At 42.6% G+C, this 27,112-nt stretch overlaps 1 protein-coding gene across 2 annotated transcripts in view; it reads right to left on the reverse strand.

Annotated features, from left to right (window-relative positions):
* JHY (junctional cadherin complex regulator) overlaps positions 1-27,112 on the reverse strand; it is a 72,145-nt gene that overhangs the window by 22,444 nt on the left and 22,589 nt on the right. For both annotated transcript variants that reach the window (XM_030221424.1, XM_030221423.1), the window contains exons 4-6: positions 8,476-8,589; positions 7,477-8,120; positions 5,412-5,709 (exon numbers count right to left, since the gene is read on the reverse strand). In XM_030221424.1, coding sequence (XP_030077284.1) covers positions 5,412-5,709; positions 7,477-8,120; positions 8,476-8,589 — 1,056 coding nt within the window. The remainder of the gene's footprint in view (positions 1-5,411; positions 5,710-7,476; positions 8,121-8,475; positions 8,590-27,112) is intronic.

A 27,112-nucleotide genomic window follows, 5' to 3' on the forward strand; every position in this document is an offset into this window, starting at 1 on the left:
CAAGTGTGTGTATGTGGGGGGGGGGGGGGGGGGGGGGGGGGGGGGGGGGGGGGGGGGGGGGGGGGGGGGGGGGGGGGGGTGAAAACCTTAATTTCTCCTTTACAGTGCTGCCCAAAGTGAGCACTTTTGCAAATCTAGACGACCCTAGGGGAAAGCTGCAAATCTTAGAAGTGTTTTCCTCTTCTGAAATAAGGAATACATTTATTTTTTGGCCCTACCCTGGTCCCACCCAAACACCTGAAGCCACACCCTCTTACTATATGCACACGTAAATGCCGTGATACACATGTAAATGCTGGTATTTAAAGATGCAAATCGTAATAACTGCCTCCCCACCACCACTTTTACAAAGCCGCGCGGCAAAGCCAACACAGCCCATTCACTTTGAATGGGCTGTGTTGGCAGCAGCTAGCGCGGCTTTGTAAAAGGAGAGGGTTGGTCTTTTTTACCTGATGATTAAGATGAGATCTTCCAGTCCATCTCACCATTAAAATGAATTAAAAAACGCTCTTCATGCCTTTGGTCCTATAATATATCTTTTATATTTTTTTAACTCTTAAAAATTGATTCAGGAACAAGGAAACTCTAACCCAATAAACTTTCCAGACTCTAATAAAACTAACTTTGAAAAACTATCCTATATAATAAAAAGCACCTCCACCATTCTGAAACCGAGAAAGTGAAGCCTGAAGCATCCGTGCTCTCTGTATCCATCTGTACTTCCGGGTTCGTCACAAGCAGAAGTGACCAACCACACGAGGTTTCTCGGCTTCAGAATGTTGGAGGTGCATTCTATTAAATAGAATTGGTCAGTTCCTTGAAGCACTGCCAGAGCTCAGCGTCCTGCACAGTAACGCTCAGCTGCCTCTCCGTGGGGTCTCCTTTTTCGATGCCCACCTGCAACTCACTCTCCACCAGCGCTGATCAGCTGATCGACGCGGCATTGAGGCAGACTCTTCCCGCCGCCAGCGCCACTCTCCACGGGTCCAGCCCTCATTCTTGCCACGCGAGACACCACAACAACCACCCGCGCGGAGCCAAGTACACCCTCACAATTCGTTCTCCATGGCACCAGAGAGACAGAGAGAGGGAGGGAGGGGGGCATGGCACCAGAGAGAGAGAGAGAAAGAGAGAGAGAGAGAGAGGGAGAGAGAGAGAGGGAGGGAGAGAGACAGGGAGGGACTGACACCAGAGAGAGAAGGAAGGAGAGAGGAGGGAGAGAGGGAGGGGGGAGGTATCTGTCACACACACACACCCTCTCTCTCTCACACACTCAGTGTCTTTCTCTCTCTCACTCTCACACACTGTCTCTCACACACTCACACTGTATCACATTCACTCTCTGTGTGTCACAGAGAGTCTGTATCTCACACACACTCTCTCTCTCACACACACTGTATCTGTGTGAACACTCTCTCTCAGACTCAGTGTCTCACATACGCACTTGCACACACTCTCATTCTCACACACACACTCGTACCCAGACTCACTCTCTCTCTGTCACACACACACACACTCGCACATTCATCTCTCTCTCTCACAGTCACTCTCACATACACTCTCTCAAACATACACACTCCGAGGAAAACCTTGCTAGCGCCTGTTTCATTTGTGTCAGAACACGGGCATTTTTGACTAGTTAATAAATATTAAAATACATTGTTAATTTTCAAACTCTTTCCAGCTGCCTGACATTCCAAATCACCTAACTTTCAACAGTAACATTATGTTACCACTGCTGACTCTAAACCTAACTTACCCCCAAGGAAGCCTCAGTGGATTGAATCAAAAATACTACATTATAATGTACTTCTTATAAAAGGAAAAAAACCCAAACATTTCCAATATCTCTACCTGCGTAAGGGACGGAGGGAAGTTATCAAGGTGTAGTAAAACACGCTTTTACTGCATCTTGGTTTACCACCAGAGTCAGCAACCTGTGGTATCTCAATACTGCAGGTTGCTGATTCGCATGGTAAATGAATAACCCTGCTTATGAGCCACCTCCCAAGCAGCATTATTCCAGTGGCCTGGGTGCATCCAGCCTCAAAGCCATGGCCTGATGCTTGCAGACCAGAGCTTAAAGTGACCAAAGTGCCATCCAACCACCTCCGATTGCACTCCCCCTTCCCCTGACCACAAGCCCTCATAATACTCCCCCTTTCCTCCAATCACAACTCACCCCTCATCAAACTTCTCTCCAATCACAACCCTCCATCTCCCACCCCCAAAAGCACTATAGGCCAACCGAAGTCCTTTTTCTCCCCAGTTTTGGTTTCGATCAAAAAGCTACGACTATGGTTTCGGCCAAAGCTAAAGACGAAAATTTGTGTTTTTATCCTGTCTCCCTCCCTCCCTCTGCCCAACTCTAGGTGCTCTCCTTGGGCCTATCTTACATTCTTTGGCAGTCTAGGGGTATAGATAGGGCAGGAGTAATCCACAGTCATTCCTGTCCATGCTGGCTCTGCTCTCAAAGTGGCTGCCATGACCTCTAGTAGCAATTTTGTAAGACTGCCGCCTCAACAGGTCATAGCAGCCATTTTGAGAATAGAACCGACATGGGCAAGAGTAACTGGGAATCACTCCTGCCCTGACTACACCACTAGACCACATGAAATTGTAAAGTAGTCGGGAGAGCGGGGATACTGTTTGCTTTTTTTTTTTCTTGAAATGCAATTCCAAGTAATGCAGTTATGATCTTGATAGTAGTTTATATGGTAAATAGAGTGCTGAGGATGTCACTTTGGAGACAGTGCCAGCAGGGCAGGAGTAACTGGGAATCGCTCCTGCCTAGGACTCACTGGCCCACCAGGTGCACGGTCAGTAGGCCCTCGATAATGCAGGGGGGGGTTCTCTTGGGGAGTGGAGGAATATTCTGAAGGATGGGACTGTGATTGGGTGGGGAGCTTTGGGATGGGGCCATTTTATCACCATTTTATGGCCATAACACAATTTGCTGTGTCACACAGTATTCACAAGTCAAGTATGGTTTTTACATAATAATGAGCTGCTTTACACACATTTGTATGTTTTGTTTCTTATTTGCTACATAACCCACCGTGACCAAAATATCAGTGCATTAAGACTCGACACCTGTGTTAGCGTCCTTTAAGTCGGGTTAAGGGGCTAATAACGCTTCACTAATGCAGCTCGACTGTCACAGCTCTGCCGTGATCCTAGCCCCACCTGACACTTACTGCTAGCGATCAGGTGGATTCATTAGTTTGTATCAATGAGCTGTGAGGATGACCAGTCCCTTTGGGATACATTACAAAATCTTTCTACACATACTGCTGCTAAGGGAAGAGACAGGAAGATAAAGGAACACAAGAGACCACCTTGAAGATACCCTGCATACTACCTGTTTGCTTTCTGACTTGACCTTTCTCTCCCTTGTCTCTGTGCTGCCAGTAAAATTTCTGTCTCGTTGCTCGCTGTGGTATCCCTTTATAACTAGTAGCCGTGTTATTCTCCCTGTTCGCATCCCTTACCCATGCTGATTCAGAAACTTAAGTGATAGACTGTGTCTTGTGGCAACTTCTCAGAGCCACTGCATAAATAATGTAAGGTCTCCTCTTTGTTTAAAGAGCATTAACTAGCACATTGGCTTTCCTATAGTGAGGAAACTAAACAGAGGTAATGATCTTTAGTGCATGCACAGAAGCCTCCTTTAACCAATTAATTATGTACAATTTAAACTTACCCAAGAACCAAGAGATATTTAAAACTGTTTTTACCTAGATATTGATTTGATTCCATGGGATAGTAACCTGGAGAAAATTGTGCTAATTCTTATGACTCCCCCTGTGCCCACAGGCCCTTAGAATGTAAGGCTGAATATTTATTAAAAAAAGCACGAAATGAGGAAGAACTCTATAGATCTGATTTGTAGCCGCTCAGGCAGCTATGATTAATTTTATACCAGCTATGCACTTTTTTTTCGTCCAAAACAAATTTGGCTAAATGAACTCATTTTTGTGGATCTAGTCATTATAAAATGTAACAGATTTTCTCATCTCCCTGCAGACACTGGCAGCTAATAGAACTAATTTGAAAATACCTTGAAAAATACTTTCTTTTACAACCACTGCAAATCTGAGTCTCATTTAGTACAACGGCTGTAAGCGTAATTGTGCAAAGTTACTCTTCATTATAATTCAAAGCACCAGAAGTATAATCATACTGGCTGCAAGAATATAAAGGGAGACAAAGAATTAAGGATATACGTGGTATGGGTTTCCTTCATTGTCGATGTAACACTGGATACAAAAAGGGAAAACTTTGGGCCTATGAGGATTGTGAAGATATTAAGGAGGTAGTTTTCAAATTGCACCTACTGGAACAAAATCTATGTCTACTTTCACTGAATCTTGTCACAAGCATAAAGCACCCAACAAGCACTTATATCTTTTTCTGTAGAAACAGTGTTCTTTGAAAATAATTGGCCCAATAATCAGCCATGGATGCCAATGGATAGGGCCACCGAGAGACTCAGCCGGGCCTATGGCAGGACCTTCACGTGCCTGCCCTCCCCCCCCCCCCCCCCAGCCACCTGGACCACCGCACCATGCTCCACACCGGGGCACCCCCCCAACATTCAGGTTCTGTCCCCACCCGCCCCCCTTACCTTCCTGTATCTGACTGCTCCTCCCTCATTTTGTCTTCTGCTCCTGTGTGCAGGACCTGGATGATTGCATTAACGCGATACCCGCATCACCGAGGTTATCATGTTAATACAATCATTCGGGTCCTCCTGGCACACAGGAGCAGGAACAGACCCAGAAGCAGGAAAAACTTGCTGGCACCAGGCCCAGGAATTTTCCCCCCAGCCCCCCCTCTCGGCGGCCCTGCCAGTGGGTTTTTAAACACTGACTGCAGCACTTTAAAAAGCCATCTATTGCACCCATTATCCTCCTAATTCTACATAATGGGTTACATTCTATATATGGTGCCAAAAAAGCACTATTCTATAAGCCGAGCTTAAAGTTAGGCATGGTTTATAGAACAGCTCTTATGCCCAACTGAAATATGGTACAATGTATGTGCCTACATTAGCGTGTATCCCTGTTATTCTATAACGTGTGTTAATTTAGGAATGCCCGTTACACCCCTGCATCTCCCATTTCCACACACTCCTTTTTAGATCACACCTAAATACCAATTAAATCGAATTTGCCAATAATGCTTGTTAAAAATCCAATTACTGGCACCAATTGGCTCGTTATTCAATTAAATTGCATGAGAATTGAACGTGTGCCCAAATTGCGCGCTCACATTTTAGGCGACTTTTATAGAATTAGGGAGAATGTGCTGAAAGTTAGGCACCAATTAAGCACCTACATTTGGTGCCTAAGCTGAAGTAACAGAAGAGCAGAATTTCCAAATTCACACATATTAAGCTCCCGTCTTACCTTGCTAGTACTTTTATCTTTCTGTTGCTTTTGTGTGCCCATTTGTAGCAGGTAGCCTTCTGAATTACTGCGGCTTATTGTCGCTTGGCTTCTCTCACTGCTCCTCTCCCCATATAATGTGGAGTCCCACTCTCCACCCTGGGCAAATGGGTGGCAATACAGGATTGGAAGTAGGTTCTCACTATGGGGAAAATCTGCTAGTGGAGGTACCTGATAAAATGATTGCCCCGTTGTTTGCATAACTTGCATGGTGGAAGAAGATGTCAGGATGTGGTTGAAAGACGGAGACAGGAACTGCCTTTTAAAAAAAAAAGGATGCGAACAGTATTGATGTAAGCACAGAAACAGAATTTGATGAAACAATAATGAAAACACAAAAGGTCCTATGAACACAAATGTGAAAAAAAAAAAACTATTTCAGTACCAAAGGTAATTAAGTCAATTTACTAACAGTGTGCACTACGCTATTAAGGTGTGTTATCTGCAGAAGAGCTCAAATAACATGTATAAACAGCATTAGCTCGTTGCCAGAGAATGTAGTGACAACAGCTGGCCTTACGGAATTTAAAGGGGGTTTGGACAGATTCCTGAGGGAAAAGTCCATTGACCATTATTAAAAAAAAATTTTTTTTTGGGGGGGGGGGGGGGGGGTGCGGGTTCTTGAAGCCTGGCTTGGGGGGGGGGGGGGGGGGGTTGCCGGGGGGTTGACTGGCTTGGCCGATGTCGGAGACAGGATGCTGGGTTTGATGGGCCCTTGGTCTTTTCCCAGTATTGCAGTGCTTATGTACTTATGTAAACAGCATTAGCTCATCATGCCATTAGTAAATGAGCCTTTGGTGTGGGCTTTGCAGTTGTTATACAATAAGTGCAGTGCCCCACAGGTGCTGAAATACTCATGGCACTGGCCAGCTCTGCATTTTCAAAGGGAAATTTTGTGGGACAAGCCCTCCAATCTCCTTACAGGATTTAATATGAGCCCAGTGGAACATAACACATGCTAATGGTGTTCTAGCTTGCTGTTAGTAAATGCCCCCCTCCCAAATAAAAATTCTGCATGTTGTCTGCTAGATCTAGTTCTTCCTGCCCCTTTGGGCATGGGTAAAAAAGGGAGGGGGGCAATTTTCAAAGCCTGATCCTACCCAGGTAACTAATGGCCCAATATTCAATGGCAATTATATGGGTAGCAGCAACTCTTACCCAGATTAAGTACAGCTCACTAGGGCCATAACAGGATTTTCAAATCTCTACAAATCTCTTTTTAATTGCCCAAGTAGTACCAAGGATAGCCTGCAGGTGGAACCTGGGTGGAGTTTTTAGTTATTCAGTTAGTGGTGAAATTCGGTGTGCTAATCAGGGATAAACCTGGATTGTAAGCTCTTTGAGCAGGGACTGTCTTTCTTCTATGTTTGTGCAGCGCTGCGTACGCCTTGTAGCGCTATAGAAATGCTAAATAGTAGTAGTAGTAAAGTCAGGATAGCAAAAAGGCTGTTCTAACTTTATCTGATTAGTTATCTGGGTACCAGTTTGAATATCATCAATACTGGCCAGATTATACACAAATATTCAGCGCTGGTCAGTATCCACAGGTAAAATCTTTTGAGAATTGCTGCCTTGGACTGTTCCATTGTGATCATAACTACTCCATAGTGATGGAAAAAGAAAACAAACCCAAATATTACGAAATAGCTAGAAACGGAATCCGCTACCTCACCTTGCTTTGTTGGTTTATGCTCCGTACTTGATCGAGGTACCATTTTTAAGTAATTAAGTACAATCTCTAACTTCACAAACCAAAAACACAACGAAGTGGTGGGATGCTCACAAACAAATATGTATAAAGTAGAGCATATCATAACTTATTTATAAACTTGCAAACTATAACTAAAAGCCTGTTATTATTAAGCTAACCTCCAAAGAATTTATACAAATTTCCAAATGCCTATAGGAAATTATACCCCATGGCAAGTCACAATATTTAATTTATGTTATTCACCAATTTCCTACTCCAACTCTTGTATGCTTGTGCATGAAGAAAATTAACTACATTCTGAAACGGTCTTCTTACCATGGGTCAGCACTGCCATGGTGGATGTTCCCTGTAGACACACCCTTCATATGACTTTCAGTTGGAAATTCACGGACATGAGCACCAAGAGTGGCCAAAGCCTTGCTTTGATTGAGCAGAACATATCTTTCAGCAACAAGAGGATTTGAATAACTGTACACATCTTCGGAAGGGTATGATGGTAAGCGTTGGTAATCTTCAAGGTGTCTGCCAATAAGTGCCTGCGATAGAATATATCCCTCTTCAGGAAGACTCGTAGGAGAAACAAAGTTGATAGTGGCTTGCTTGCGATTCTGAATTATTGAAGAATTTATATTTGCTAAAGGTTTTAAATCAGAATTCCAGTGTGCTGTTGGAGGATTGGGTTTGATGGCTGGCCTTACTGGATGTACAGACACATTGCCATTCCGCAAATAACAAGAGGTCCCGCTGTCATCTGCTGCAAGCTCTGGCTCTTCAGAAATTTCAGGTTTCCTATCGGAGTTTTCAGATTCCATTATGTTTCCAAGAAGATGCTTCTGACTTGGAATGCTCTGCATTTGTCTTCCTGCTAGATGATGTCCACCTTTGAGTTTGGAAGACCTGCTCTGCTGAATGTGGTCTGACCTTGTCCGATCCGATTGGAAATTTGTGTTCTTGTGGTCCTAAATTAAAAGAAAAAAAATACCTTTGGAAAATAAGTATAAAAGCATGTTCATTTTCTAGCTTTTATGTATTATTTAGGGGAAAAGGGAGGGAAGGCAATAATGTACTTCAGGTACAGCTGAGAATGCTGTTTCTTCAGGTATAAGTTAGAAATTAACTGCTAAAAAGTAAGCAACCCAGTTATTCTGTGATGTTAGCATTATTATTTGGCATAGTCAGATCACATATCAGCCCATTTTAAGTAATCTGAAAAAGAAAAGGAATGAACACTTTCAACAGAAGACAAATTTGAGAATTTTTCTTATGTACTGCAATACTGAAAAAGTTACATGTAGATTAGATGCATAATATAACCTTTAGTCTTTGAGCTTTCTGTTTCCACTTGGTTTCAGGATCCATCACACTTTGCTCATCTTCTTTCACATTCTGGGGAAGGGGATCAGCAACAGCTTCAGCACTGGAAGCTATCTATTACAAAAATAACAAAAACACCTTGATTAAATATATTAGCCAGTATTTCAAAGGTCACAGCAAAGATATCTTTTAGTGTTTATTGCCTCTAGAAATAAACCAAACTTTAATAAGGGTACATGCCTCCATATTTTTGTGGTACTCAGTTCAAGCATTTGGTTTCTGCTCTTGTTAGTCTAAAATTGAGTTTTTATTTGATCGGGTATTGGCAGCCTAATATATACACGTATGCAACTACTACTACTACTACTTAACATTTCTAGAGCGCTACTAGGGTTACGCAGCGCTGTACAGTTTAACAAAAGGACAGTCCCCGCTCAAAAGAGCTTACAATCTAATGGGCGAAATGTCAAGGGTCAAGTGGGGGCAGTCTAGATTTCCTGAATAGAGGTATGGTGGTTAGGTGCCAAAGGCGACATTGAAGACGTGGGCTTTGAGCAAGGCTTTGAAGATGGGCAGGGAGGGGGCCTGGCGTATGGGCGGAGCCTGGAGTTGGCGGTGGTGGAGAAGGGTACCGAAAGGAGGGATTTGTCTTGACAGCGGAGGTTATGGGTAGGAACATAAGGGGAGATGAGGGTAGAGAGGTAAGGAGGGGCTGCAGATCGAGTGCATTTGTAGGTTAATAGGAGAAGCTTGAACTGTGTGCGGTACCTGATCGGAAGCCAGTGAAGTGACTTGAGGAGAGGGGTGATATGAGTATATCGGTCCAGGCGGAAGATAAGACGTGCAGCAGAGTTCTGAACGGACTGAAGGGAGGATAGATGGCAAAGTGGGAGGCCAGTGAGGAGTACGTTGCAGTAGTCAAGGCGAGAGGTAATGAAAGAGTGGATGAGAGTACGGGTGGTGTGTTCAGAGAGGAAAGGGTGAATTTTGCTAATGTTATAGAGGAAGAAGCGACAGGTCTTGGCAATCTGCTGGATATGCGCAGAGAAGGAGAGGGAGGCCTTTCATTAAAATGCGACCTTTGTTATTAGGCGGTACTTGCAATGGTTCCCAAGTACTGCGTTATACCGAGGGAGAGGTGTATAAGGTGTGGGTAGGAAAGAAAAAAACAATAAAATAGTCTGTCCTGTAAGATTCACCCATCTGAGATAAGAAGTTATCACTAGCTACAGTTAAGGTGTGTTATTTTACTGTTAACCCCAGTTATTAGTACCTAGGTCTCACTGCATAAAATGAGACCTGTGCTAAAATAGCATGGGATAGTGAAAAAATAACACATCTGAATAGTAGCCTGCGTTGATAACTTCACCCCTGAGTGGTAGTATTGGTAAAACGAGGGAAGAATCTTAAAGAACTTATAGCCCCTTCGGTAAGTGCTCCAGCATTCCTTACCGGTAGTGACAAGATTGGCGTCAATTTACTACAGGGCATTAAGCCCTTACCCTCTAATTCTGTAAAAGTCGACAAAAATTGCGCACGCAGATTTGGGCATGTGCCCAATTTGCACATACAATTTAATCCGATAACATACTAATTAGTGCCAATAACTGGCTTTTTAACCAGCACCTAATTAAATTGAATTAAACTTTACACACGATCTGAAAAAGGGGGCAACAGAAAGGAGAGGGTCATGGGCAGAACAGGGGCGTTCCTATATGAATGTAAAAGCACAACAGCACATAAGAAGTTAATACGTGTTAACTATATCAGCATTAACCATAAGGTGTACTACTTTGCCCGCCCAATATGAATTGCTGCATTAAGAGTTCAATGCACATCCATATTAACACACTGTAAAACCCACATATAACACCCGACATGGTGCAGTAGTAACTTGCCACAGGTCATACAGAGTCAATGGCATACAGTAAGCGTATATGCAATGCGTTGGAGATGAAACACCTGTGATGGTGCGGATAATGGAACGAGAAACTAAGTGCAATGCCCTTCATTCTGTAAACCGCCTAGAACTTAGGACTGAGCTGTATATACATTTTTAAAAATAAACTACCCAAAATATTTGTCCAAAAACTTCTGTTTAACCCTCTATTGTGACTTGCCTGAAACCGTTAGGGGTTGTTATGCCTTTTCTCATTAAATTAAACATTTTGGAACATATGTAGCAATGACACAAGTTATTATCACATTAATAACTAAAACAATTCACAAAAGGTCTGTTTAGTTCTGTGCGTATTGCACAAGGGATATTTAGTGCAATATCTCACAATAAAAGGGATCTACTTTAATATACCTCTACAATAACAAAAAAGAGACCACAGTATGTTATAGCCTGCATCGAAATGACCAATATAACAAAAGTGATTTCAGTGTGGCAAAAGGAAGTCTCAACTATACTCCTGAGATATCTTTAAAATTGTCTTTCGATGGCAATATTTATATTGGTCCAGCAGGTAATGATGGTATTCGCTTTCCATACAAGCATGCAGATTAAGAAGTCCTGCCTGTTATTGTCTTTTTTTAGGGGACACCGAAATGCACTGCCTTTCATTCTTCTGTTGTTTTGGTGAGAACTCCCTGATTCAACTGTATTGCTGCTTTACTGAGCAGGTAAAGCATACTTCTACATTATCTCTTTGAAAGTGGAACAGAACACAACCTCTGCCAGCATTTTTTGTGAACTATTCTATTAATACCAATCAAATTGAGAAAATGATCAAATGAAATTGCATTTTGAGCATCATAAGCTGTGTAATGTCTATTCTGTTAAATTGAGGCCTATAATTGCTTCTCTACTGAAAAGATACAACAAAGACAGCAATCATGACATGTCATTATCCTGGACTAGAAAACCGGCCTTTGCAGCAAGGACTTCAAAGGCTTGTGGGTTCTCGAATTGCATTTGGCTGCCATTGTTGAAGCGCAGGCAATCTTGATTAGGTGTTTACACGGAGGCAAGGCGCACTGCACAGAAAGTCTGAGTGCCTTGGTCTAGAGCCATTAAAAAATTGTACATTATGTTCCTCGCTTTGAAGTGAGGGTTTGGAGGTAGTAAAGCAACTCGTATTGAGTACAGCTGAGCTAGATTGGGCAGCTACTTCTGTCTCTCTCAAAGAAACTCATCAGGCAGCACTGAAAAAAGTTGATGTTTGATAGAATGTTAGGTAAGATTGGCAAATACATACAGGCAAAATAACTTGGAAACCCCCACATATACACAAAGATATAGAACATTTTTCTGCCAAAATGTGGCGTGAAGAAAAATGGGGGCAATTCAATAACAGAACACTTTCAGTTAGATGCCCCGATAACGAGTGATATGAGTGTATCTGTAACACTACCTGGGCACCCAGGTGTTACAGAATACTAGCATAACCTGGTATTAGCAAGCATAGACCTGGCATAACAATGTAGCATAACAATGTACACATAAATATGGCTGGAACGTACATAACTTCCGAATCAACACGATCTTATCTAAATCTGCACTACCCAAGCTGCAAAGGACTTAAAATACAAAACAACTTACGCATCTAGTTTTTCCTACATAAGCACACAACTGTGGAATGCACTACCAAAAGCCTTGAAAACGACGTACGACCACCTAAACTTCCGGAAATCACTAAAAACTAACCTGTTTAAAAAGGCATACCCTACCGATCCAACTTAAATGCCTAATCTCTGCAACACAACCAAACTAAAGCACGTAATGGACATAACACAACTCTTCCGTTCTCCGACTCCCTAATGTGACTGTGCCACATGAAATTGATCTTACCACATGACCCCGTATTTATTCACACTGGAGCCTGCAAAGGCCTCTCCGGTACTATGTAAGCCGCATTGAGCCTAAACATTGGTGGGAAAATGTGGGACACAAATGTAACAAATAAATAAAATAAATAAACTTACAGAATAGGTCCTTTCCTCATATGAGAGCAGCTACATCCCTTCTATCATTTTGGTTGCTGTTCTTTGAACCTTTTCTAATTCCGCTATATCTTTTTGGAGATACGGCGACCAGAACGGAACACAATACTGAAGGTGAGGTCGCACCATGGAGAGATACAGAGGCATTATAATATTTTTGGTCTTATTTTCCATTCTTCTCCTAAAAATTCCTAGCATCCTGTTTGTTCTTTGGGCCGTCGCTGCATACTGGGCAAACGATTTTAGTGAATTGTCTACAAAGATAACTAGTTATTTTTCTCCTAAAGTGAACCCTAGCATCAGGTAACTATGATTCAGATTATTCCTCCCAAAGTGCATCACTTTGCATTTCTCCACATTAAATTTCATCTGCTATCTGGATACCCAGTCTTCCAGTTTCCTAAGGTCTTCCTGCAATTTTTCACAATTCGCATGCGTTTTGTCAACTTTGTATAGTTTTGTGTCATCTGCAAATTTAATCACCTCAATCTTCATTCCCATTTCCAGATCATTTGTAAATATGTTAGCACTGGTCCCAGTACAGATCCCTGTGGCACTCCACTATTCACCCTCCTCCATTCACAAAAATGGCCATTTAATCCTACCCTCTGTTTTCAGTCCAATAACCAATTCTTAATTCACAGAAGGACATTGCCTGCTATCCCATGATTCCTTAATTTTCTCGAGTCTCACATGAGGTAATTTGTCAAAAGCTTTCTGAAATTCTAGACAAACTACATCAACCAGTTCACCTTTATTGGCATGTTTATTTACACCTTCAAAGAAATGAAGCAAATTGGTGAGGCAAGACCTCTTTTGGCTTAATCCAAATTACAGACCAGTAAGCCTGACTTCAGTGCTGAGCAAAATAGTGGAAACTATTATAAAGAATAAAAGTACAGAACACATAGACAAAACATGGTTTAATGGGACCTCATGCATCACCTAGATAGGATTTTAGATAGTGCTGGGGAAAAGCTGGCTGCCTTAGTACATAAGGGTACCAATGACATAGGAAAATTTGGGGGGGAAGTTCTGGAAGCCAAATTTAGGCTCCTAGGTAGAAAGCTGAAATCCAGATCCTCTAGGATAACATTTTCAGAAATGCTCCCCGTTCCACGTGCAGGACCCAAGAGACAGGCAAAGCTCTGAAATCTCAATGCGCGGATGAGATGAAGATGCAGGGATGAGGGATTTAGAGTTGTTTTGGTTTCCTATTTCAGCATAGTCTCACAATGAGGTTGGGGGAGAAGGGTTGACAGAGAATGTTTGGGAATATGTAAAAAAATATTTTGGGAGTACCTATGGGTATCCTGGGATGCACTGGGCAAGGTCAGTCTACCATAGAAGGGAAAAACTGAAGGATGCATCATGTGGGGCAGGATTCCGCCATTTTGACCACAACAGTGTCAGAAGCAGGATCAACTGATATTGTTATTTTAATGTAATCTGCTGTAACACTTAATTGTGACCATGCAGAATAATTAAATGAACAAATCAAAGCCAAGAAATGCCTAGTAAGGGTATTTCTTTATGTGTGCGTGTGATTTTTTAAAAAATGGGCCTTATTCTCTAAAGGTTATGCTCCTAAAATAGAAGCATAATCTGTTTTAGAGCATAGAGTATGCTTGTAATTTAGGAGCGTAAATTTAGCAGCATAACCTTTAGAGAATAAGGCCCAATACATCTTAATATTAGCCCACAATGAGAACTATACCCTTAAATCTAACATCCAAATCAACATTTGCATGGGTGTGAATAAAGCAGGCATTGCTCAAGCTGCGATAAAGTAATTGATGCTTACCTCTTGATTTAGTAAAACCCTACCGCCTTGAACAAAAACACATGCATGTATTTTCTCAGGGAAGCTTTCAAAATGCAGGTACTTGAACAGGTGAGTAATTTTTGAATAACCCCTTTACATAGGTAAATGGAATTTGAAAATGGTCTTCCATATGTCTAGAGACTACATCATGAAAGGAAGAGAGGGCTAAGCTTAGAAATTCTAAACAGACATGGAAGGCAACTTGTTTTTTTGTGAAGTTTTGTCTTTTTTCTTAGCCTGCGGAATAGCACTAAATTGTAGGGCCTTGAGTGGAGGAGTAGCCTAGCGGTTAGTGCAGTGGACTTTGATCCTGGGGAACTGAGTTCGATTCCCACTGCAGCTCCTTGTGACTCTGGGCAAGTCACTTAACCCTCCATTGCCCCTGGTACAAAATAAGTACCTGAATATGTGTAAACCACTTTGGATGTAGTTGCAAAAACCTCAGAAAGGCGGTATATCACGTCCCATTTCCCTTTCCCTATTTAGTTCACTTTGGATCTTCACTACAGTAGAATGAGAGTCCATCAAAAAGATATATTTATAGTTTATTCATTTATGCAGTCACTCACACCTTGGTTTTTGACACCTTGAAGTATGTGGTAGGCACCACAAAGATATACAGCACCTATACCGAGTTCTATGACAAGAGGAAGAAACATCAGATTCCTGAAAGGGACTTCAGTGGCTAAAAAGTCGAGAGCAATGAATTACTACTCTGTGAACAGCTGTCTCTGCCATTCTCATTGTCTTAACGAGCAAGTTGCATGGCTAGACAATGAAAACATTTTTTGCTTTTCTCTTGATAGGAACCTGTGCTGTAGTGTGTCTGAATACTAGCAGTCAAACACTTTGGACGTATCTTCTGAAGAACCTAAATTACATTGATATTATAGAACAGTGTTTCCCAAGTCGGACCTGGAGTACCTCCTTGCAGTTAGGTTTTCAGGATATCCACAACGAATATGCATGAAAGAGGTTTGCAAACAATGAAGGCAGTGTAAGCAAATCACTCACCCATATTCATTGTGGATAGCCTGAAAAGCTGACTGGCAAGAGGGTACTTCAGGACCGACTTGGGAAACACTGTTATAGAAGACCTGCTCACTAGGTTACTGGACCATTCTCCTACTGCCAAGCAAGGAAAATATGGCAGCAGCAACAGTGATTTTATATTGACCAAAAATCATTTAAACAGAAACTCGAAATGGGATACACATTCTGGGCCTGATTTACTTATGAACTCTTCTCATACTGTAGCTCAGAAAATCAGGCTAACTTTAGGCTTGCTACCCATTGGCCTAGATTGAAGAACCCAAAAGCTCCATTTTACATAGGGCATCAAGGCAGGAACTGAGCCATCCAGGTGGCGACATGCCCAATTCACCACCTATTTAACAAAAGGTTCTGAATGCAGAGGAGTTAAGCTGCCAAATAAGGGTACATATGATTTGGCCGATTCTTCAAAAGTATACGTGTGTTCCATATTTTAGAAAAAAACAATACATGTATATCCAAGAACATTTCCCCATCAGGATTTGACATCTGCTTCAGAACATGAATAATTGTTGGATAATTTCTTGTTTGGGCCTGGGCTTTGGAGAACTTGAATGAGAACTGTGTCAACTCTGAGGTTCAAAACCATCTGAAATGCAAAATGATCGACACCTGGGTTTTCCAGAGGAGGAGGGATCCAAGATAGCAGTAACTCCGTGAAACAAGCCAAAATGCTGTATTTTATCTTTTCTTAGGTAATGGTCAAATGGAAGTTTCCTCAGAACCCTCAGCCTTACCTCCAAGTGACCTGATGGATAATTTTGAACAGCATCATGGTGCACAAGGCAGCTCCGATGTGTATCCATGGAGTTCCCGTTGGAGACAGGAGTGAGTCCAGAACTGAAGGCTCCTCTGCAGCAGCCATCAATGGAAGGCTTTTTGACTGCCCCTGCTGCTCTGGCACTGCCTGTCATTGATGGTATGATACAAAGGGGACCCAAGGAGCTGGGTTTCCAACAGTCAAAGGGGAAACTGCGTAGAGTGAGGGCACAGTTCAAGCTGCAGTGGGGGGGGGGGGGGGGGGGGGGGTCTATCTGTCCAGTCGCTAATAACTCCTGCTAAGGGGAGCTGAAGTACATGTTTGCCTCAGTTCTCTCTCTTTGCTCTTACTCGGGCCACAGATATTTACATTGGAGACTATTTGGGAGACTTCTCTGACCTAGGGAAAGCATTAGTTCCCCATTTCATAAACCTGCTCAAAATATCAAGGAGCTTGAAGCCTAAATGAATAAGAATGTCACAGATATTACACAATTTGACAGAATGGTGGAGAAGATGGAGGGCAGTTTAGGGAGACTTCAAACTTTGGAGACTGTATTGGTGAAGGACAATCTGGCTTTACACTCTAAACTGGAGTATTTTGAAAATGTTTCTGGAAGTTGTCATCTGCATCCAATTAATATTCCTAGACTGCCACCTGTGTTTCCTAAGGATATCTTTCAGAAAGATTTTAAATGGTCCCTCAAAATCTATTCTAGCGGTGGTCAGAATTTATCATATTCCTTCTGCAAACAAAGTGGAGGGGGGCAGTCAATTACAGTAGAAGATCTTCAAACTATAGAAATTCTAGGTGGTAGATTTTCAAAGGGGTTTAACTGGGCAAGAGATGCTCTTGCCCACTATCAGTGGGCCATCCCCTGATGTTCAGGAGCATTTAACCACACAGCACAGCAGAATATCCTCTTTGACTGCCGAACCACTGTTCATTTAGCGCCAAAGGCAGTCTGTGTGCAGAGACAGGGAGCTGCTAGCAGTTATCCAGGCACCAGCGAAATTAATGCAGGTGCTCGTCGCATAGCTAACCAGGTAAGTACCGCCACAGAAATGGCAGTCCTCACTTTGCCCGTGGTTGGGTATGTGTAAAGAGTTTATGTAAGGGGCATCTGGAGACAGCCTGAAATTGGAGGAGGCCTCATTGGAGCTTGTTTATATGAAAGTTGTTTCAGCTGCACAAGTAGCATGACATGGACAGCACTATGATGATAAGTGATAGGTTTTTTTTTTAACTTATTTTTACATAAGCACATAAGTAATGCCACACTGGGAAAAGACCAAGGGTCCATCGAGCCCAGCATCCTGTCCACGACAGCGGCCAATCCAGGCCAAGGGCACCTGGCAAGCTTCCCAAACGTACAAACATTCTATACATGTTATTCACGGAATTGTGGATTTTTCCCAAGTCCATTTAGTAGCGGTTTATGGACTTGTCCTTTAGGAAACCGTCTAACCCTTTTTTAAACTCTGCCAAGCTAACCACCTTCACCACATTCTCCGGCAACGAATTCCAGAGTTTAATTACGCATTGGGTGAAGAAACATTTTCTCCAATTTGCTTTAAATTTACTACACTGTAGTTTCATTGCATGCCCCCTAGTCCTAGTATTTTTGGAAAGTGTGAACAGACGCTTCACATCCACCTGTTCCACTCCACTCATTATTTTATATACCTCTATCATGTCTCCCCTCTGATCTCCAAGCTGAAAAGCCTTAGCCTCCTTAGTCTCTTCATAGGGAAGTCGTCCCATCCCCGCTATCATTTTCGTCGCCCTTCGCTACACCTTTTCCAATTCTACTATATCTTTCTTGAGATGCGGCGACCAGAATTGAACACAATACTCGAGGTGCGGTCGCACCATGGAGCGATATAACGGCATTATGACATCCTCACACCTGTTTTCCATACCTTTCCTAATAATACCCAACATTCTATTCGCTTTCCGAGCCGCAGCAGCACACTGAGCAGAAGGTTTCAGTGTATTATCGACGACGACGACACCCAGATCCCTTTCTTGGTCCGTAACTCCTAATGTGTAACCTTGCATGACGTAGCTATAATTAGGGTTCTTTTTTCCCACATGCATTACCTTGCACTTGCTCACATTAAACGTTATCTGCCATTTAGCTGCCCAGTCTCCCAGTCTCGTAAGGTCCTTCTGTAATTTTTCACAATCCTGTCGCGAGTTAACGACTTCGAATAACTTTGTGTCATCAGCAAATTTAATTACCTCGCTAGTTACTCCCATCACTAAATCATTTATAAATATATTAAAAAGCAGCGGTCCTAGCACAGACCCCTGAGGAACCCCACTAACTACCCTTCTCCATTGTGAATACCTCCCATTTAACCCCACTCTCTATTTCCTATGTAATTACATAGGCATGCTTACTTATTGCATATTAAATGAATTTTCAATGCAATGTTATCACTGAAATGACCCGATAAAAGAGATAAAATTATGCTCACCTCAAGGTGTCTAACCTTTAGACGCTATCCCCCGGATTCTATATAGCGTGCCCTAAGTTGCACACGCAATCCAGTCATATTCTGGATTTACGCTTGCAACTTAATTACTTAATAAGCCAATCACTGCTGATAATGGCCACTTAAGCAATTGACACTAATTGACATGAACTAGAATTTATGCACAGAACAGTCTAAGTGTATTTTATAATGCGCGTAAATTCTAAATCACATAGTTGAAAAGGGGGCATGGCCCTGGACGTGGAATGGGCAGGTCATGGGAATTTCTAAACTCTATGAGCATTATACAATACACTCGGTTCACGCATAATTTAAGCACCAGAGGTTTTACTTGGCATAACTGCCTGCAACTAAAATTTAGTCACGTGGACAGGCAATCGGCGTATTCTATAAGTCACACAGCAACTTAGGTTTATTCTATAAAGTACGCCTAAATTTAGGCATACGTTTAGAACACGCCTATGCGTATTGTATTTCAGCGCCACTTTTTTTAGGCACAATATATAGAATCTATACCTTTGTGTTTGAATCTACTATGCGAGGGCATTTCACAGAAAATTAAAGATTAATTTATTTTGCACATATTTTAAGGTTATTGTTAGCCACTACTGCATTGGCTTCTATACTGGTTTGCTATATATATATATACTAGTAAAAAAGCCCCGTTTCTGATGCAAATGAAACGGGGGCTAGCAATGTTTTCTTCTGTGTGCATGTGGGAGTGTGTGTGTCCCTGCCCTCTGGCCTCCTCCCCTCCCCCCTCCGAGTCCTTCACTGTTACAGAGCCAGCGATTTGATTTCGTGCTCTGCTGTTTTCCTTCACTGACTGTGTTACAGAGAGGGCGGGGCAGACACTCATAGGAAACCGGATATCTCTCCCCCTTCACACTTCCGACTGGAGGCTTCATAGAACGTTGGTGTTGCCTTTTATATAGAGTGATATTTGTTATATTTGTACCCCACGCTTTCCCACTCATGGCAGGCTCAATGCGGCTTACATGGGGCAATGGAGGGTTAAGTGACTTGCCCAGAGTCACAAGGAGCTGCCTGTGCCTGAAGTGGGAATTGAACTCAGTTCCTCAGTTCCCCAGGACCAAAGTCCGCCACCCTAACCACTAGGCCACTCCTCCACTATTGGTGCTATTTGAGATTCTACATGGAATGTTGCTATTCCTAGGAACATTCCATGTAGAAGTCGGTCGGCCCTTGCAGATCACCAATGTGGCCGCGCAGGCTTCTGCTTCTGTGAGTCTGAGGTCCTGCACATACGTGCAGGACGTCAGACTCACAGAAACAGAAGTCTGCACAGCCTTCTACATGGAAGGTTGCTAGTGGAATAGCAACATTCCATGTAGAATCTCCAACAGTAACAACATTCCATGTAGAATCTCCAATAGTATCTATTTTATTTTTGTTACATTTGTACCCCGCACTTTCCCACTCATGGCAGGCTCAATGCGGCTTACATGGGGCAATGGAGGGTTAATTGACTTGCCCAGAGTCACAAGGAGCTGCCTGTGCCTGAAGTGGGAATTGAACTCAGTTCCTCAGTTCCCCAGGACCAAAGTCCACCACCCTAACCACTAGGCCACTCCTCCACTATTACTATTAAAAGCCAGTTAAATTGGAACGTTATTGTTCATTGGCTTAAAGTGAAGAAGCACTTCCATAAACTTACATATTATTACTGTGGTCTTCTAGTCTCCGCATCAAACGGAGCTTATGACCCCAGAATATTGCCTCAAAAGATTCAGCGTAGCTAGTACTCAAGATTGGCATCCTCAACTCATTCCACAGTTTGCTGAATTATTATAATTTGTCATCTGAAAAGTGAACCTCCACGCAGTGAGAGAGGCTCGAGGAATGGCGAGGGTCTTTTCTAGAACTGAAACACGTCCTAACAGCTCAACCAGTGTTAGCACACCATGATTTCAAATTACCTTTCAGAGTTCAGACAATGCGTGAATCAATATGTGCCAGGAGCCATTCTAACTTGCTCAGCGGTTGCCCACAAAGAAGGAGGGAGGAAGAATTATTACTTATACACTGAGACTATTAAACCCTGCCTGATTATGATTATGATTTTATAAACATCTTGGACAGGGAGTAAGTAATTGCACAGAAACATATAATGCAGAGTTCTATTGCTTCTGGAGGGAGCTGGATTCTCTGCAGGATGTGAACCCTTTTATTGGCTCAACACACTAATTATTCAAAGATGTATATAAACTTAAGAGACCACATAGTTCCTCTCTTCTCACGTAGCCCATGTGGCCTCAGAAGCTTATGTAGAACAATATCTTTGAATAATTATATAATACAAGGTCCCACAACCTGCTGCAGGGAATACATAAACATGAAAGCCCAGGTCAAGGATGCTTAAACTAAGGGCCTGACTCACTAAGGCTTTTCTCTTATTTTGTGTTTATAGGCAAGACCTTGATGAATAGGCCCTAAATAGTGTAAAATCAAAGGAATTTATCTCCAAACAACAGACCAAAAAAACCCTACTAAGTCATTCATTATGATTTTGAGAGGGTGGGTCAAACTCATTTGAAGATATGGATTCTCATATATATTACCTATTGACTGCTATAGCCACTTAAAGGTGACATTCTGTAAACCAAAGTGGATGAGTGTGTAGAGGTTATTATTTTTAAACACTCAGATCTGCTGAGGTTATAATCAATAGGTGCTTTTTTTTATACTCCTCTGCTGCAAAGTAAAATATATTACCAGTAAATTAAGATAGTGGTCATTGTTAGTAATGCTGAACTGGGTGTGAATTATCCTACCATTGCCTGGAGCATTTTGAGAGGCAGATGACTCAAACTGCATATTTTGCTTTCCTAGGGGTCCTTTTACTAAGCTGCGGTAAAAAGTGGTGTTAGTGTGCCCTTATGCAGATTTTTCCCCAGCGTTAAGGCCATTTTTACCACAGCCAGAAAATGGCCGATTTTCTATTTTTCTATTAATGGCTATATGCTAATGTTGCAACAAAAATAAAGGGGATTCTCTCTTATAATAGTAAGCAAACTGGAGAGGATTGAGTTATAAAAGGACAAAAAAGTCTCAAGAAGCTCCCCGTTGTAATTTATATAATATAGGAACAGGACTTCATCATAGGCAAAAAGCCTCCGTTTCATTTAACTATAGGCAGCCAGCTTTAGTTCAATGAAGAATATCTAAATGCTTTGGAACAAAAAAACAAAACAAAACAAAAAAAAACCTTAGCTTTGCTGCACAGTCTCTCATCGTTTTCCGAACCTGCTCAATATCACCGATTGTGACCAACATTTGGCCATCGTTTTGCTAGGGCTGCGTCAGGATCACAGGCCAGGAAAATTTCTAATCCGTTCAAAAACCACTGATGGTGGCTACAGAGGCATTTAAGTATACTGCACTGAACTAAAGCTGGCTGCCTATAGTTAAATAAATGAAATGGAGGTTTTTTTTTTGCCTACGATGAAGAAGTCCTACTCCTATAATATATAAAATACAACGGGGAGCTTCTTGAGGCACTTTCCTCCTTTTAAAACTTAATCCTCTCCACAATGCTGACAGGACTGTAAAAGAAGGACTGTACAGAAAGGTAGAATTCTTGAATAAATGCAGGTACTTTCTAGGCCCATGGAGGGATCTACACTAAAGTTTCCTGTATCAAAGGCTGTGTCTAAGTTTAAATAGAAAAGATGTAAATTTAAGGCCAATACTATATATACTAGGAAGCAGGACTGTACAAAAGTTAGAAGCTCATAATTAACAAGGGGTGAAATATAAAAAAATCTGGAGGTCAGCGCTGGGGGGAAAAGGGGGGGGCGTGACTCGTTCTCTAGCGAGAACAACAGGACAGGAAAGGAAGGAGTTTAGAGGTGGTGGGAGGGGGGAAAGGGGAATGGTGGGGAGGGGGAAAGGGGAACTATGGAAAGGAGTTATGGGAGCAAAGGTTTTTTTTTTTTTTTTCTCTTTTCTTTATTTCATCCCTGTTGGTTTGGACAGTCGCATATGGCTCGCAACTGCAGATCAAAGAAAGGAGGGTGCCCAGGGGCTGGGGGGCGCTCTTCAGAATGCGAAAGTTATCAGACACTGTAATGGTTGTAAAACAAGAGGCTGAACCCAATTAGGTTGATATCCTGGAATGTGGGGGGGATCTCCTCGCCGGTGAAACGTACTAAAGTACTGCAGGCTTTGCAGAGACACAAAGCCGACATAGCATTCCTCCAGGAGACCCACCTCTCCAATAAAGAGCACAGTAAATTTCAGAAGGGTTGGGTAGAACAGGCAGTAGGCTCGCCAGCACAGGGGAAAAAAGGAGGAGTGTTGATATTAATTCGGAGGGGCCTGCAGCTGCGAACTAAAATAATAAAACGAGATGAAGGAGGCCGAATAGTGATAATGGAAGTAGAAATAGGCACATCTTCATATATTCTGTGCAATATATATGCACCCAATGTATATGACAAGAAATTTTACAACAAATTATTGGAACTGCTGGGCTCCTACCAGGGGGGCAATGTTATACTCGGAGGGGATTTCAATATGGTAATAGATCCTGAGATAGATAGATGTGGCAAATTGGGTCCACAGCATAGATTTCAATCAAGAGGTGTGCCTTTCCTCTGCTCAGCCCTCAACTTGATAGATGTGTGGAGAATATTGCATCCTTCGCAGAGGGACTACACACATACCTCCAGAGCGCACTTGACTCAATCCCGTATAGATTATTTTCTCATATCCCCAGCACTGTTTTCCCAAGTGCCAAAAGCAGAGATAGGTCCATGCGAGATTTCGGACCATGCGATGGTATGGTTTGAACTACAGGTTTCTGGAAGAGGGCTTGGGAGGGGAGGGTGGAGATTCCCGTTTGAACTGTATAGAGACCCAAATTTTAAGCCCTTTATCAGTGAAAAATGGCAGGAATTCCAGCAATTTAACGGAGGTCACAGACATGAGGTGGCACTATACTGGGAAACAGCCAAAGCAGTAATGAGGGGGGAGGTGATAGCTTACAGAGCTAGAGCTAGGAGAATGAGAGATAAAGAGATCCTCCGCTTGGAAAGAGAGGCTCGGGTGAGAAGGAAGAGATTAGGGGAGGAAGTAACGGACGAGAACAAGAAGGAGCTGCTCATAACTCAGAAAAACCTAAACGAGCTCCTTCACCAAAGAGCACAAAAAACGCAAATGTACTATAAACACCAACTATTTCAATATGGAAATAAAGCAGGCGCACTATTGGGCAGGTTAGTGCAAGGGAAGAAAGGGCCATCAAGGATCTTACAAGTGAAGGATGGAGGAGGGAATCTCATAAAGGAAACCGGAGGTATTATAGGGAGATTTAGGGATTTCTTTATGGCTCTATATGCAAAACCTACTGATATTGTAGAAGACAGTAACCTATATTTAATAAACCAAAATTTGCCCAAGATCACTGAGGAGCAGAGGGAGACTCTGAACAATCCTATTGAGGAAGGGGAATTGATGTTGGCCCTACAGCAAAGTGATTTGCACAAGGCTCCAGGGCCAGACGGATTTAGTATAGCATTCTATAAGATCCTACAAGAGCAGGTCACACCTCCTCTGTTGGATTTATATAACCACATGATCTCAACTGGGACAATGCCAGACTCCCTTAACATAGCAAAAATTATATTATTACGAAAGCCTGGGAAGGAAGACACTGAAGTAAGTTCCTACAGACCAATCTCCCTATTAAATAGTGATCTTAAACTATATGCGAAGATCCTGGCAAATCGACTGGCAAAGCTTTTGCCTTGGTTAATAGCACCCCCTCAAGCTGGGTTTGTGCAAGGGAGAGCAGTGGCAAAGAATGTGAGGGCTCTGTTGGCATCCTTGGAGACAGTGGAAAGACAGAAAAGGCCTTCTCTGGTTGTCAGTTTTGACGCAGAGAAGGCCTTTGATAGGGTGGTGTGGGGCTTTCTATTTGCGGTACTGACAAAGATGGGCATTGAAGGGGCTTTCCAGGATGCGATAGGAGCACTATATGTAAACCCTCAGGCATATTTATGGATCAATGGGGAACGGTCACCCTTATTCCCGATCAGGAGGGGTACGAGACAGGGGTGTCCTCTCTCGCCCCTACTATTCGTCTTGGTCTTAGACCCATTGATCAGGGAAATTATGGACCACCCAGAAATAGAGGGGGTAAATTGGGGACCTGAAGGGTTTAAGATATCTGCTTTTGCAGATGATCTGTTGGTCCATCTAACACAACCAAAAAGCTCATTGGAAGCCTTATTAGAACTCTTTAGGGAATATGGGGATTTTGCCGGTTTTAAAATAAACTATTCAAAATCATTAGCGCTAGCCACAGACAATAATGTGAGGCAGATGTGGGGAGCAGAGTTCCCACTACGATGGGCATCAGAGTCACTCCAATACTTAGGAGTACAGATTCCCAAAAAAACATCGGAAATACATCTGACGAATATTGGTAATAGGATTGCAGCTTTGAAGGACCGATTAGATGGATGGGGAGCCCTGCCACTTAATCTGCATGGGAGAGTGCATCTGTTTCGTATGGTGGAATTTCCACGATGGTTATATTTATTTCAGGTACTCCCTATACGATTACGGGCTAAAGACATAAATCAAATCTTCAAATATGTCAGGAAATTTATTTGGAGAGGGTCAAAGCCAAAACTCCCTTTGAAGTTAATGATGGGGTCATGGAGAGAGGGAGGCATTGGATTACCAAACCTCCGCCGCTACAATCAGGCTAGTCTACTCCGGCACCTGGGTGATTGGTTATTAGATAGGCAAGACTACACCCCCCGTAGTTTGGAGCAGGAATGTTTCAAACCATACCACTTATATTTCATGTTACAATGCCCGAGCCGACAACTCCCGTCATGGGTAAGCAATAGCATATTGGTAAGACCTCTGAGACAAATGTGGAGAGAGTTAAATGAGATCTGGGGGCTAGCGGCGGACGTAACAGATCTACCTTTGCAGGGCAACCCACAGTTTTTACCAGGTACGGAGAATAAAGTACTTTGTAGGTGGGCAACGATGGGGATCACCAGACTAGAACATGTACTAGATTCTAAGGGACGATTAATGCAGCTTGGAGCTCTGGGGGTAGGTATTACTCAAAATCATCAATTTGCGTATTACCAGATAGCACATTATGTCAGATCTCTAGAACAAGGGAAATTGAGTAGTGGACATGGTCGCCAAATAAGGGCATTCTTTAGTTTCACGCGAGGGGGGCGTTTATCGGTCTCTGGATTACAAAAAGCATTGGGGGAGACGAGCAGGGGTAGAGATACAGGCCATATTTTAGGGAAATGGGCTCATGATCTAAAGCGTCCAAACCTGAAGCTAGACTTTCAGAAGTTATCGGCTAGGATTCCTACACTATCGAGAAATGCGGCCATGAGGGAATGTCAATACAGGATTTTATATAGGGCATACATGTCAAAGCATCAGGTATCCAAATTCGGAGGAGGAATTGATCCTTTGTGCTCTAAGTGTGGGCAGAGGGAAGGCACATTATATCATTACCTTTGGGAATGTTACAAGATCCAGAACTATTGGAGGCAAATTGTGGGATTTCTAGAGTTGATACTAAAGAGCAAGGTTCCGCTTACTCCGCAGGGTCTCCTTTTGGATCAGTATGAGTTCTTTGTCTTGCACACGGGGGGAGCCCGGCAGTTCATCAGGAAAGCCAGTTTAGTAGGTAAGAAACTGATGTTGCAGGCTTGGGTGCACCCTGACCCGCCGGAGTACTGGCATTGGAGAAATAGTTTATATGAACTGCTGATGATGGAGAGGAGAGAGGTGGGATCCTCCCCTAAAGTAAAGAAGGCATTCTTGAGGATCTGGGAACCTTATATCCAGTCCCTGGCACCCAGGGCGAGAAGTTTTATTCTGAACCGACTATAAGCGGCCATATCCTGTGTTTTTTTTTTTTTTCTCTCGTTCTTTGAATATTAGGTTGGGGGGAGTGGGTGGGTAAAGGGAGCAGGTGGGGTTATTAAATTTCAAAGTGTATGGGAGAACGGTCAAGGCGGATTAGAAGCTATGCCTAAAGAACAAACATGGTAAACAGAACAAATCATAACACTTGGTAGCTTGGTATAGTAGACTAAGTCGGCATAATAAGAGTATTACCTTCCAGAACGGGGGAGGGGGTCATCAGAGTATAAGACCCAGGACCTCCTCCGGGACGGGAGGGAGCTAGCTTAACATGGAAAGTCAAAGCACACACATGTTGACCAACACTTAGAGGGGGGGAGGGATAGAAATAACATGTAAAAAATTTGATAACGAGTTGCATCAGGCGGTTAAAACAGAGTTTGTTTATATATTCTGAATTTCTGTATACGCACCAGGTTAACAGTGTTTTCTTTGAAGTGTCATCAATAAAAACTGTTGAACTTTAAACTACAAGTAAGGGAGGGTGGGGGGAGGGGGTGTCTAGGGATAAAAGAAGAAAATGATTTGATGTATGTGGACGGATTACAAGTTGTCTGTTGTATTAGTAAGGTTATCTGCCGGACATTATGTATATATGTTTCATATAATACG

Source organism: Microcaecilia unicolor, chromosome 12, assembly GCF_901765095.1.
Source record: "Microcaecilia unicolor chromosome 12, aMicUni1.1, whole genome shotgun sequence".
NCBI classification, from domain to species: domain Eukaryota; kingdom Metazoa; phylum Chordata; class Amphibia; order Gymnophiona; family Siphonopidae; genus Microcaecilia; species Microcaecilia unicolor.